General features: G+C 41.6%; 1 protein-coding gene across 1 annotated transcript in view; it reads right to left on the bottom strand.

Annotated features, from left to right (window-relative positions):
• rpgrip1 (RPGR interacting protein 1) overlaps positions 1–14,008 on the bottom strand; it is a 106,503-nt gene that overhangs the window by 53,099 nt on the left and 39,396 nt on the right. Inside the window, exons 9-11 of the mRNA XM_051922475.1 lie at positions 8,614–8,760; positions 6,280–6,353; positions 2,337–2,476 (exon numbers count right to left, since the gene is read on the bottom strand). Coding sequence (XP_051778435.1) covers positions 2,337–2,476; positions 6,280–6,353; positions 8,614–8,760 — 361 coding nt within the window. The remainder of the gene's footprint in view (positions 1–2,336; positions 2,477–6,279; positions 6,354–8,613; positions 8,761–14,008) is intronic.

The raw sequence follows: 14,008 nt of genomic DNA, 5'->3' as shown, positions 1-14,008 counted from the left end.
GGCCCTGTGCTTAGTGCACAGGAGTAGGATCACCGTGATTCTAATTGGTGCTGGGAGCTGCCAATTGCCGCAACTGTGCCACATCCCCATTTCAAAAGGGAAGCGTGAGTACAAGGGAGGAGAATTGAGTGGAAAAGCCTGATCAGTAAGAAGGTTAAAAGATGGAGAGAGAGAAAAGGAAGGAGTGAGGGTGAGATCCGGAGCAAGTGAGCGCAAGAAAGATGGAGAAGGCAGGCAGCCGGGAGCAACTCGCTTGGAGTGTGTGAATGGGGCCTGGAGGCTGATGGCCACTCCAGCTGAGTGACCATTGGAGCCTGAGTGGCCGAAGTGATGCTTAGTTGTAGCGACTCACTGGAGAGAGGCAGTGCAGCTGCAGGGGAAGGAGAGGCTGAGAGAGGCATTCTGCAGGTGGTGCCATGGACCACAGGGACACAAGCCTGGTAGTGGGAGTCGGAGGCTCAATGGGTGTCCTGCCTGGAGCCAGAGAGGGCTAAAAGGGAAAGCCTGGGAGCAGCGCTGGAGGTGGGCTGAACTGCTCAATAGGCACCCCTTGACTGCAAAAACCCATATTGAGTTTAGCCGAGGAGACGCCAGGATTTAAAGGACTGCAGCAAGGCTCATGGTTTTAAGGACAATTTCCTGCCTTGTTTTTAACCTCCATAAAGAAATATTTATTTGATTTATTTTTAACATCCACTTTACACCTTTGTAGCAAATGTATTTATCGACACTTTTTGAGGCACTTCACTTTTTGAACCCTTGTCTGTTTTTGGACAGTTTTAATAAAAGCACTGAGCATTTGTTTTTTTGTTTCACACCTTCCCCTGTCTTTGTGCGGTGTCCTCATCTGCTCAGCTCATCCCAGTCATGACTATCGACGGTGTCGGGGTCAAGAGACTCCCAGACAAGAGCTGGAGCATGGAGCCAACCCACACCGTCACAAGCTCCTATTTGTACACTTGCATGGCATGGTGGCAGTTGGGGGGGGGGGGGCATCTTTCAGTTCACCTGTAAGTACAACCTATATGCATAGATTGAGCATCCCAGCGAAGCCACACATGCTTGTTTGGGAGTGGAGGAAGCACCAATCACAACAGTGTGGCCAACAGCCGTACGACCAGTTTCTCTACGTCCCCACCGCTTTGGAGACCTTACTTTTGGGATTACCCTCGTATATAAGGGACATTCACACTGTTTTAAACTCTATTTATTAATTTCAAAAACAAATTACATCACTTCTCTACTAGTGTGGTACTGAGGTGTCACCCATTGCATGGCTCGGGTCCTGATCTGGGATCCTGAGTTGATTTGTCAAGTGGTGGGTGCAGCAATGCCCTGTATCAGCGCGTGCTCCTCACCTCTCTCTCCTCTACATAGTCACCTTCCATTGCGATGCAATTTTCCCTGCGTTGTACAAACTTTTTAATGCCATCAGCAAAAAATGTTTTTGGTTGAGCGCTGCTTTCACATTAGGGTTCTTTCTTCATTCCTCGTGGTCGTGGCTGTAGCTGGACATCCAGAGTGCTCTGCATCCCTCACACTAGTACAGCCATTTTCAAACATTTCAATCCACTCATAGACAGCTCTATGAGAGAGAACTTTATCCCATACTGAGCACACATGCGGAGATGAATTTGTGCTCCCGGCACATCCTCTGCCCACAAGAAGCGTATGACAGAATGCTGTTCCTCTTTGGTGTAACTTATAAGTTACGCAGCCATCTTCACCATAGGGTGACAACTCTTATACTAAACTGCAAGGGCAGCCGGCATGCCAGACAGAACTAGTCACATGACACTCTCAGACACAACCAATTACTAACTCCTCCCGCCTTCACCGATTCCAACAAAAATATGAAAGTGCGGAAACTTTTTGAACGACCCATGTTCAAAAAGTTTGCACACTTTTGTATTTTAGTTGGAAACGGTGAAGGTGGGAGGAGTAGTAATTGGGCATTAAAAAGTTAGTATGATATTGGGAAAATTGCATCGCAAACAAAGGTGACTATGTAGAAAAGTGATGTAATTTATTTCTGATTCTCATAAAAAAAGTGAGGAAACTCTTTGAATATATATATATATATACACACACACATACATGAGGGACGTTAAAAAAAAATTAGTCAGTTGAGGCGGCTGAGTGAGCTGCAGGTGAATAAAAACTGAGAGTCCAGACCACAACACTTGGCTGAGGATATAAAATGCGCCATCTTTCTTTTATCTAATCGCCTATAAAGGGAGCTAGCCAGGGTCCAGGACTGTTCAAACGCAGATCACCTTTCTGGCCAATGAGGACAAGGAGCTGATTAGGGGGCTTGAGATCTTCATTAGACTCACCTCTCTGCAGCTTCATCTCCTCTAGTACCTTGCATTTCTCACTCAGCTCTTCTTGGATTGCATTTTCCAACCTTAGGTTTTCGGCTCTGAGCTGCTCCTCAGCTTCTTTCCGGTTTCTTGTGTTGTCAGCATTCAGTGCACTGTAGGAGGAAACACCAAAACAAACTGCAACGACAACTAATATGGGTGGTCATAGTGAAACTGGGACTGGAATTCAAAATAACCCATCCAGTCATCTGAGGTTCTCGTTCACTTAGATGGGGAGCACAAGTACTAAGGGTCCTCAAGTTCAAACAGGGAAACTTCAGGAAGTTCCAGCCCAAATGTAGTGAAGCCCCCTAAAAGTTGGGGGTACATTGTCCTGTAGGGTCTTTGTGAAAAGGATATCTAGTAAATAATTTAGGTGATTATTATAAGAGGACAATAAAATGTCTTCAGTAGTGCGAGCCTGGACTGTTATGATCTCCAGCTTGTTTTCTATCTTTGCCAATCAGCATTTCTCCCTGGTCCTGCACTTCTTCTTATAAACTCTCAGTCTCGTAGCTTCCAATGGTAACTTTGCCTTGTGATCTGCTTTTGTCTTGTGACTTATTCATTTAGTTTAATGTTACGATTTTGTTTGTTACGATGCTTTTCAACAGTAATTTCCTTTGCTAAATGGTGCATACCGAAAGTCACGGCAGTTGCTGTCATCACCGTCATGGTTTCATGTTCAACCAAGATTATGGAGAATTTCTCCAAAAAAAAAAACAAACTTTTTTGTGAGCTTTCATTTTCAAATTTCTGGTCTAAGAACTTTTGCTCAGTAACATTTGTCTTGGAGTTTTAGTTTAGTCGCATGGTTATTCTGATCCTTTTTGAGTGGGCTTCATCTTGTAATCCATTCTTTTTTGTCCCCTGTGCCTGCATATTTCTGTCCTGTAGCAGAAGAAAGATTTCCAGTGACATTAGGACCCATTATCTACATTATAAAGCCATGGGGAGGGAGCCCAGAGAATATTTCAGCAGCACCAGGGGCAAGCCATGAAGATAGATTAGATTAGATTAGATAGATCTTTATTGTCATTGTCACTTTTACAAAGGAACAACGAAATTGAAGGAACCATAACCATCACAGGGCACATTGATGTCCACAATGACAATCAACTTAACCTGCACGTTTATCGATGAACATGGAAAGAATGTAAAACCTCCACCAATGCAGCACTTGTGGGGTTGGAGTTGGAGCTGTGAGGGTGTTGGTGCCATGGATTTCTACTTGAACTTGTTTCTTCTCAGCTGAGCAACTTGCCTGTCTGCTTGTTCTCTGTCAGAAGAGTTCAATGACTCCCATTAAAGTTGTTTTTGAACTTTGTTCTCACCTCTCAAACCATGAAAAGCCAACTAAATCTGGATATTTACATTAGGACTGCGGGATGAAAAACTTTTTGTGCCGTTCTACAAATATGCTAGGAAACTCGTGGCCCTCCAGTCCTCAGATAAAGCTGGTTCTTATAGAGCAAGGTGAACGTCTTCATTTTGCTCACATGTTTTTTAAATTTCAATAGGAAAATAAGCGAATCGTCAGTCTACCTTTCGAAGGCAGCGCTCCTCCTTTTGATTTGACTTTATTAATCCCCATGATCTTTGGAGGTCAGAGTGCAGGGTCAGCCATTGTAATGCAATGGGTCTTGTTTAAGGATGCAAACGTGTAGTTATGGTGGTGGAAGTTGTGAGTGTTTGAAGATCTCCGCGTTTGTTGACATACAGTACACTTCCCTGTTGTTGTCATCCATACATTCTATAGCATGGAGTGTATGTGGCATGTCGATGAGCCATGGTGTCAGCCAGCCGCTCAGTAGCTCTCCATTCAGGCTCACCTCTCATCGTTCTTTGTCACTGAAGCACTTCCTGCATTTTCTTAGATGTCACCTCTTTTTGGCCACATCATAGTGTGCAGCGATCATAATGATCACTTTCGTGAGAGGACAGGAGCTCATTTCAGGTCATGTTCAAGGTAGTGGAAAATCAAGTGTTACCCAAAAGCATCACTCAAGGCAGATATGAGAAATATACAGTAAATGTGGTGACCACTTTATTAGGCACAACTTCTTCTTAACACACACTCTCTACTCTCCCAAACAGCCAATCTGGTGGCTGTAGCTCAATTTGTACGTCACACTGACATGGCCAAGAGACTGCTGTTTGATCTAACATGACCTTGGTGTAGACGCGTGTGATCTAAATAACTATTGCTGTGCCATGACAGCTGCAGCCGGATGTGGTGGTTCCAGCAACTCCGACACAGCAGACCCCTTGGGATTTCCATTTCTAAACTTTAAAGAAAAAGATGTGATAAGTAAAAACCATGCAGTGAACAGGCATTCTAGGGGTGAAAACATCTCATAATGAGAGCAGTCAAAGGAGAATGGCCAGACTGGAAAGGCCGCAAGTACTTGACTAACATCTCTGAATGCGCAATGCATCAGACTGTAAAGAGGGAGGGCAACAGCTGATGAAGACCACTCAAGAACCTGTGGCTGAGTGTGCAGTGAGAACAGGATCGCCACACTGGACAAGTGAGTTGAGAGTCCTGATCAGTCTCAATCCTGCTGTGACACATTGGTGGAATTGTCAAAATTTAGTGAATTAGAAGACCCAATGGGACAGGCAGGTGGTGGTGGTAGAAGAATGGTACTGGGAATGTTTAGGCCTCTGTATTAAATGGATATCATCTGAATGATACAGCATGTCGAGTTGTTGCAGACTTTACACATCCCGTAATCCCTTTATTCACCATGTCACATACTGTAGCAAGCATCACTACAATCTGTCATTTCCTGGTAGATTACTCGAGTGGCCTTCACAGTCCCCAAGTAAGTCATGAGATGGCAGGGGATGTCTGTGGCATGAATGTTTGGCCGACAAACCTGCAAGCAACCAAAACTCCAAAGGATGGTTGGCAGAAGGTTTGGCTATTCTGAGGTCAAAGCCGGGTCCTAAGGTGTGACCTAATAGAGCGGCCATTGAGTGCACATGCAGCATAATCCATTGTTTCTTTTATTAACATAGCAGAATCGATTATATTAGGAAAAATATTAAACTTTTATAAATGATTTTGCAAAACTCTTTTGTAACTTCCGCACATTTTATAACTCCAGGGGACGTGGAATTAGTGCTTATAAAATATATTGCCTGAAAATATAAATTCAAAATGAACTCTTATTGTTTTATCTCTTAGATGAATATTTTATTTTTCTTAATTTTAAAGTAAATTATTGCACTGTACATTTAAAATTTCATGAAACATTTAATGTTGCCGGTTATCAGTCCTTCCCTGACTGTTGTTCAAATTCCCGTTTTATGTCTTTTTTGTTCATTTTGTTGTCTATGTTATTATTGCTACTTTTGTAATTTATTTGCGTGATTCTGTATTTGTTTATTACTTTAGTGTATGTTGTTATTTCAGTGTCTCATGCCAGCTTTCCATGTATTTTATAATTGGCTCTATAGGAGGCCGGGCCACCTGTCCATTTCTGCCAAGGGGCATCCTTCAACTCTATAAAAGCTGAGGTAACCCGCAGTCCCTGAGGTCTCACTGTGTGCTCTTGGTGCCGTTGGTGAGCTCTTGTGTGTATTTCTGGGTTTTTGTTGATTCCTGTATTTTGTGACCTTTTTGCTGTTTTTGACGAGTCTTTCAGATTTCTTATTGGGACTTGTTTGCTACTGGCTTCTCTGTTTTAGACAACACTTTCTGTACCTTTTGTGCTCGTATGAGCTTCCTTTTTTTGGTATAACGAATCTTTTTATTTTTAGCTTTGTTTTTCCCTTGTGTTACACAAGCCGATAGGTGATGGTCCTTTCTTCTTGTGGGGGTTTTTGGCTAAGGTACTCCCAGGTTCATAACAGTTATGTGTTTTGTTACGATACTCAACGAGGTCTCGTTTGCTGGTTTGGTGTTTACCTGTCCAACAGTCTGTCGTAGTCCTCTTTGAGAAGACTCTTCTCCATCTCCAGATTAGAGACTTGTGCTTGGAGCTGATGGAAGAAGGAAACAACAATCAGAATTCAGGCCTAAGCAGAAATGAGGACAGGCTACAGTAATGCGGAGATCTGTTCACTGCAGATGTCCTCTTCTTTTAGTCGGCCTCAGCGTATGGACAAAAGGTGAACTTCAGATTTGGGAGAATCAGTTAGTGTTGTGCAATTTCAGTGTTTGAATGATGAAGCCAAGTGGATTTCACAGAAACCTTCATACTTTGAGACTTTAGAAAGTAGACAGCCAACTTTACGGTGGTCCCTGTGGTCAGGGGTGTAATTGTACAATACACTTCAGTGTGTCTATAACCCCCACCACAGGCTGTCCACGTTTACTGTTTCTGTTTTTTAATATTTAGGTGACATGACATTAAACTTGTTAGCAATGTCTATTCAAAGATTTTTTTTATTTCAGAAACATTAAGAAATCTTTTAAGTGCTTAGGGCCTCTAAAGGTCAAACCTTCCATTTTTGTTCTTTATTTTGTCATTTGTTTCAGTTATACATGCAGCCATTGTCCTGCCCCCTTAGACTTTTGGGTCCCTTGCAAAGTGGAGCTATCCTCTGGGTTAAAGGCTCAGAATCAAAACTGTGGGTGGGCCATGAATGTAGAAACATGGTGTGGTGTTTTAAATCACTCAGTGCCCATTACTGGGTTTGTAAGAACATACAAACTCCTGCGAAGGTAATCATCAGGCTGTCTCCTCTTATCTTAGCCTGCTTTGTCCTCAGCATGACTTGCTTCTGTCTTCTGCCCCCCTTAAATACTTAGAACTGCAGTGCTGGTCTATGGCAGGGCGATGCCAGAGCAAACTGGTTTATGGCACACAGTTACCTCAATCCAAGTGATGAAGTGGCTGTTGTAGTTAGTGATACTTTGTTCAACTTCAGTTTGCTTCAAACCAGGAAATAGAAAACAAAGTTCTCAAGTTTAAACAATGAAAATTTCAGACGTTTCAGCCAGAAGTTTCAATGCAGTTGAAGTGGGCATCAGAACAGCTATGGCGAGTGAGGAAGAGGAGGCTTCTGCTTTCCCACACAGAAGTGTGTTTATGTCACAAAAAGTGTCCATTCTGTGCTACTGGTCAGACGTATGAGGTGGCAGTGTGTATCCATGAATGATAGGATTGGTCTACTTAAGATATTCATATTCTAACTGATCACACTCTCCATATTTAGCCAACATGGAGCACTAAAGTGACCCCATTGATTACCGTGGACTAAATCCCACAAAATAATCCCATGGTTTTGAATCTTTTGTTTGACTCTCGACGAGTTCTTTAATCTACAGGTGATTCAATGCCAAAAAAAAGAACAGTGTAATTTATATAAATATTGTGTAAATATGTGCCTTCCACTTAACTGATACAAGTCTAACCTTCTGTGCATCTACCGGCGTTCAACACCTTCTCTAGGCCTCAAGATTCAATTTGTGCCATTTATTGAAAACACATTATTTTAACATGGCCTTCTCATAACTTCACTGTAATTTATTCCTGATACTCTATATATTTAATTCATTATAATAACTATTCATGGTAGCTCTAAAATCTGTACTAACCCCTACTCTCTTCTGTTTCCTTTTCCGGTGTCCTTTTGGTGGCATCTAAACACATTACTTTAACATGGCCTTCTCATAACTTTAATTTAATCCTGATACTCTGTATATTCAGTTCATTATAATAACTATTCATGGTGGCTCTAAAATCCGTACTAACCCCTACTCTCTCTTCTGTTTCTTTTTCCGGTTTCTTTGTGGTGACGACCTGTGCCACCACCACCTAATCAAAGCACCGTGATGTTCCAACAATGATGGATTAAAAGCAAGAAGTCTGCATGTCCATCATCATCATCAAGTCCTTCTGTGAGAACCCTAGACACAAGAGGACTATTTCATTTATGTTAGGTAGAATGTCCAGAGGGGACTGGGTGGTCTCGTGGCCTGGAACCCCTGCAGATTTTATTTTTTTCTCCAGTTTCTCTGGAGTTTTTTTTTGTTTTTTCTGTCCCCCCTGGCCATCAGACCTTACTCTTATTCTATGTTAACTAATGTTGTCTTATTTTAATTTCTTACTTTGTCTTTTATTTTTCTTTTCTTCATTATGTAAAGCACTTTGAGCTGCTTTTTTGTATGAAAATGTTCTATATAAATAAATGTTGTTGTTGTTATTGCCAAAGAATTGATAATTGTGTGCCTAGAAACCAAAGCTACGTCCTTGTGGCTCACTCTCATTCTAGTCACTTCTCCTCAATGGCCTACCTCGTCCAGTACTTGGTGTGAGATGGTGGCCACCTTGAGTTGGCTCTCCAACGACAGGTTCTTCTCCTTTTCTTCTCTGAGGGCATCGGTGAGCTCCTGAACTTTTCCCAGCAGGGAGCCACAACTCTCCTTCAAGGATTTCTGACTCTGAAAGAGAAGACACCATAGTGAATGTGTTATAACACCAAAGAGATACAAAGCCACCCTGGAGTCGTCGCACGTTTCTTGGAAAGCAGTGAAAGGCTGTGCATCAACACTCGTTTATAACGATGGATTCTGACACTGAGGCTCCACACGCTGGGAGTTCTACAAGCAAGAAACGTTTAGATAAGCTTTTATAAAATTAAAAGCGATTAGGAGGTTCACGCGGCACATAGCTGGTAGACGCAATTTAAAGGACCTGAACAGGAGTCACAGTGAGCAGGTCTCACATTTACAGCCGCACGCCTCTGCAGTTCCTCAGGTCAGACATTTTTTCTTCCTTTGTGTTATCCTTGTGTATGTTTAAGGGGGTTGTTGTTGCTCATCTTTTTTGTTATTATGCTTCTTGAGCTCCTGTAAAAGCTAAATTTCCCTTTGGGACAAAAAAAAAAACTACTGTCTGTACCTGTTGATGTGCTAGCGAGGAGTGAAACGATTCACGCAGAATTGAATTCACAGAGAAACTCGGAGTTCACTAAAGATGTCAGATTGTTCAATGAGGATGAGTTATGGTATGTGTTATGAGTTCTAGTGCCTAGGAGACTTTAAAAAAGACTTTATAAGATATATAAGCATTTTAGCAACATTTAAGCTAACCATATAACTTGTAGCATTTATGTGTAACAAATTGGTTATGCTGGAAATTGTATAATACATCACTGTCACCAACAACGCAAATGTTGATAGCATAAGTTTAAAATGTGGTTTGTGTTTATTAAAATAGCATATCTAAATGTGCAAATGTGGATTTGTATTTTACACAGACTTATTCAAAAGAAGTTGTAGGCCATGAGAGTTAACTTCCTTTAGCCGCTAGTACCGCATGTATGTGAAGCTTGGCCGGTTTAAAGCGCCACCTATGGAAACATTTTAGTATTACATTGTGATTCATAACATACATGAGAGTTGAACTGCAGAAGACATTAAAAGCCAGCACACTCTCCGCGCAGCAGACTGGCATTGTGGCCTGCTTGGTCTGTGATTTCTTGTGTTTCCCTGTTGCTCATTAGTTTCTGCAGACATTTTTACGTACTAAAATGTTTTTCGTTTTCTTTTATGTCATGACATGTTTTTTTTTGTGAGGTCAGTTATAAATTTTAATAGATTCCACCAGTATTCACTCTGGTTGGCATGAGGCGACAATATCGCCTACTGATGGTGAGCTGCCCTTAAAATGGGACCTAAATCTTAGTCGGAGCCAAGAAAAGTAACAAGGCCTTTCTCCTAAACTGAGCTAATGGACAAGAAGAGGAAGTGACCGATGTCACACACGTAGGAATGGTGAGTCCCCCGCATGGATCGTTCTAAGGGTCCTCCTGGTAGCGGTACTGGGGTGGAGTGTTCGTTCACACAGTTTCTGTCACTTCAGCCCCGCCTCCAGCTCTGCCCCTTCTACCCCAAAGGTGTACAACACCATGTGACCCGCAGGAGAATGAGCTTTGAGCAAGAAGGGTGCTCCTGGTAGTCCTGAGCATCTGCTACCTGGCACAGCCGGGGGGCACCACAACAGCATTTATTGCTACTTTTCCATCTTTTCTTTGTGTGATATTTGCATTAAACAGAGATCTCCAGCTGGACCCCCCAAAAGTTGTTTTTTGACTATTGTCTTCCTGTTTGCACTATATCATAATGATAGCTAAGATTTATACATTTCTTGTTCTTTAAAAGGAATTTTTCTCATATTAATCTTGAGGCTTCCTAGGTTCCTCTTGCATCAGGCCTTATTATTTTATTTTCATTTCTTTGTAAAGTTTTGTATTTAATCGATAACAATTATTAATGTATTATTTGCCATTTTGAACTTTCATCATCTAGACTCAATAATGAGTTGCTAGGGGTCTTTACCAGAAGTTGCATCATTCTGACGTCTTAACCGTGACAGTATTTAAACCCCAGTGGTCCATCCAGAAGTCTGTCTGGACATAAAGATCTTTCTATGTTTTGTATTCTGAACTAGGAGTCCCACTGCTCATAATTCCCAAACAATTCCAAAAATGCTCACTGGGGTGGATATACCCGTCAAACACTGGCTACATCCAACAACACCAATCATTTATATTTGTGTGGCTCAAAGTCATACAAGGAATACCTCAATGGGCTTTTACAGGCCGTGTTATTTGACAGACCCCCCAACCCTTAACTACCAAAGAAGACAAGAAAAAAAAACCTTGCAAAGAAAAAAAATGGAAGAAATATTTCGAAGGGCAATTCAGAGAGAGACCCCCTTCCAGATAGCGTTGGCGTGCAATGGATATCAAAAATTGGCATAAACACAACACACTAAACAGGACCCAAGTGATCCTCTTCACAGAGCTTGATGGCCAGTCAGTCATTTTAACAGATTGACGTGGATTTAAGGGCATACACGGGTTCTTTATTAAATAAAAGATTTATTTCAAAAAAGGCATAGAATACCTGCAAAAGGAAATTCCAAAAGCAACCAAGTTCCAGTAGAGAACAGGGACATAGCCAGGAATAGATTTTAGAGTGGGCCTCCGTAAAAATGGGTGTTCTAGTTTTTAGTTAGGACATATAAGGGTACTTTTCCAAAAAATGCAATTATTCATATGGTGGTACGTTCACATAACTGAATTTTTCGGACCATGCAAAAGTTGAGCAAAACATCATCAAGGCAATCAAACGTTGTTGTGCCACAGCGGACAAACACGCACATAATCAGTCCCTACCTGTCCTGTAGACGCAGGCGTGGGGGCTTTAGATTGAACTGGTTGATTATTTTCTGACGATTCAGATTTTCAGCAAGATTGTGTTCAAATAATAAGATAGTCAACTTGCTGAGACAAACTGATGAAGCTGATGATCTCATATATGTCTTGAGCTGATTTATGGATGAAGAAACTCACTTAGCACTGCAAGTTGTACTCTGAAGTGTGACCATTACTCCCAACAAAGCATTAACATTAGGGAATATGTCCGCAGGGCAGCTGTCAAGCACCTCATAAAGAGGTGACAATTGTTGCTTATTTGTTTCCACTTCTCTCTTAATTTGTTGGACACACACTGTGTATTCTGCATCCTGAAAACTGATCCTGTGTAGCTAAATGAGGCATTTTGAAAAACCTTGATATTTCTGGTTGTTTGGCCATGTCAGAATAAGAAACTATCTCTGGGTGTTTGTCGAAAATACTCAGTTAAGCAACTTAAGGTTCTGTTAACAGTCTAATGACTACTACCAATCAGGTTATACATCCACCATAACACTGCCCCATTTATTTATTTACAAGGGGGCTCCGCCCCCTGCTCGCTTCGCTCGCCTACCCCCGGTATTGGGTATCCTGAAATTCATTAGTCGAGCTCGTTCGTTTTGGAGCCATGCCCGCATTGCCCGCAGTATTCCAGACGCGCGTTGTAGGCGCCTCCGTTCATTGAGTATATCCAGGCGACCTCGTGTTTGTATATCCGTCAATCGAGCTTGTAGGTTTGGATTTTTTTTCTCCCTAAATAATAAACACCATCATTTAAAAACTGCATTTTGTGTTTACTTGTGTTATATTTGACTAATGGTTAAATGTGTTTGATGATCAGAAACATTTTGTGTGACAAACATGCAAAAGAATAAGAAATCAGGAAGGGGGCAAATAGTTTTTCACACCACTGTAGATACACAGAATCTAAATAAATAACAATATTTACACAAACAAAAGAATCAAAACTGAACACAACAGACGCTAAACTAGAATGTGAACCGCAGCCAGGGGAGGAAACCTGGCTGAAACAAAAGACTTGACCCTTGAATTTCATAACATCTTATCATCAAATTAAAATCCCAAGATTGTTTTATTCAAACAAGTTCACTATAAATATAAAATCAGACAGTTATTATTTCCTACACTTTTCTTGTAGCTTATACAACTAGCAAGGCTGCCAGTGGCAGAAAGGGAAAGGACTGGGAAAACGATAATAAAGTGCGCAGTCAGGAAAACAGTCCGGAGTCAGTGACCAGGAAGAGACGAATGAGACACAAAAGCCAAAACGAGAGCTGAGGATCGCAGGGCAAAAGGAGTCGTAAACATAGAACTGGAAGTACAAAGAAAAATCTGGAAAAACCTTTGGTTCTAGAAATGTCGGTGATCTTGTGGATGCACTGGGAGGTTTAAATTCCATCACGGTTGGAGATGACTTCTGATAGACCCTCCCTACCAACCTGTGGTTGTGTCTAGAGGACAGGAGTTTACAATGGCAAATATTACATTTACAATTATTATTTAGAGAACTTCATTAAGAAATGAGAATGAAATAATAATTCAGAAGGAACCTAGGAAACCTTAAGATTATTATGAGAAAAGGAAACGGAACATAAAATCTAAAAGCTTTAATAATCAGTATGACTGTCCTGACCACTGTCACATGTGCCTCCTACCATGCCGTGCTCATGTGACTACTCTTAGGCCACACCCCTTAGTGTGATCTGATGGCATTAATAAGCGTCACTGAAACATTACAATGATAAAACTGTTTTCTATTTCTCTTGACTCCAAAACATTTTTTTCTGCATTGTATTTTATTTTCTATTACTGTACATTGTCACTGTTATTTTTTTAGTTTTTTCCTTTCCAGCTTTCTAGCAGCTTCTATAAGCATTAAAATTAGCATAAATTAGACATGTCAAGGGCGACACAGTGACGCAGTGGGTAACGCTGCTGCCTCGCAGTAAGGAGACCTAGGTTTGCTTCCCGGGTCCTCCCTGCGTGGAGTTTGCATGTTCTCCCCGTGTCTGCGTGGGTTTCCTCCCACAGTCCAAAGACATGCAGGTTAGGTGCATTGGTGATCCTAAATTGGCCCTAGTGTGTGCTTGGTGTGTGTCCTGTGGTGGGTTGGCACCCTGCCTGGGATTGGTTCCTGCCTTGTGTTGGCTGGGATTGGCTCCTGTGACCCTGTGTTTGGATTCAATGGGTTGGAAAATGGATGGATGGATGGATAGACATGTCAAGCAAATAGTTAAATAAAGACATTAGTCATATTGCATTTTTTAGTTAAGCTTGAAGCAAAATCACCAATATTGGGAAACTTGGAAAGATAAGAGCAGGAAGAGAATGACGTACAGAAACTACCTGAGGACAAAAGAAGGGGGAATAAGAAGAACACCTGTTGTCTGAAGGCCAGGAAGCAAGGAATGATACCAATGACGAAATACAGAAAATGTCGATGGTCATGGTAGGCACGTGAGAAGCCA

This window comes from Erpetoichthys calabaricus, chromosome 2 (genome assembly GCF_900747795.2).
Source record: "Erpetoichthys calabaricus chromosome 2, fErpCal1.3, whole genome shotgun sequence".
NCBI classification, from domain to species: Eukaryota; Metazoa; Chordata; class Cladistia; order Polypteriformes; family Polypteridae; genus Erpetoichthys; species Erpetoichthys calabaricus.
The sequence above is the reverse complement of the archived record's forward strand: the minus strand, read 5'-3'. Positions and strand labels throughout refer to the sequence as shown.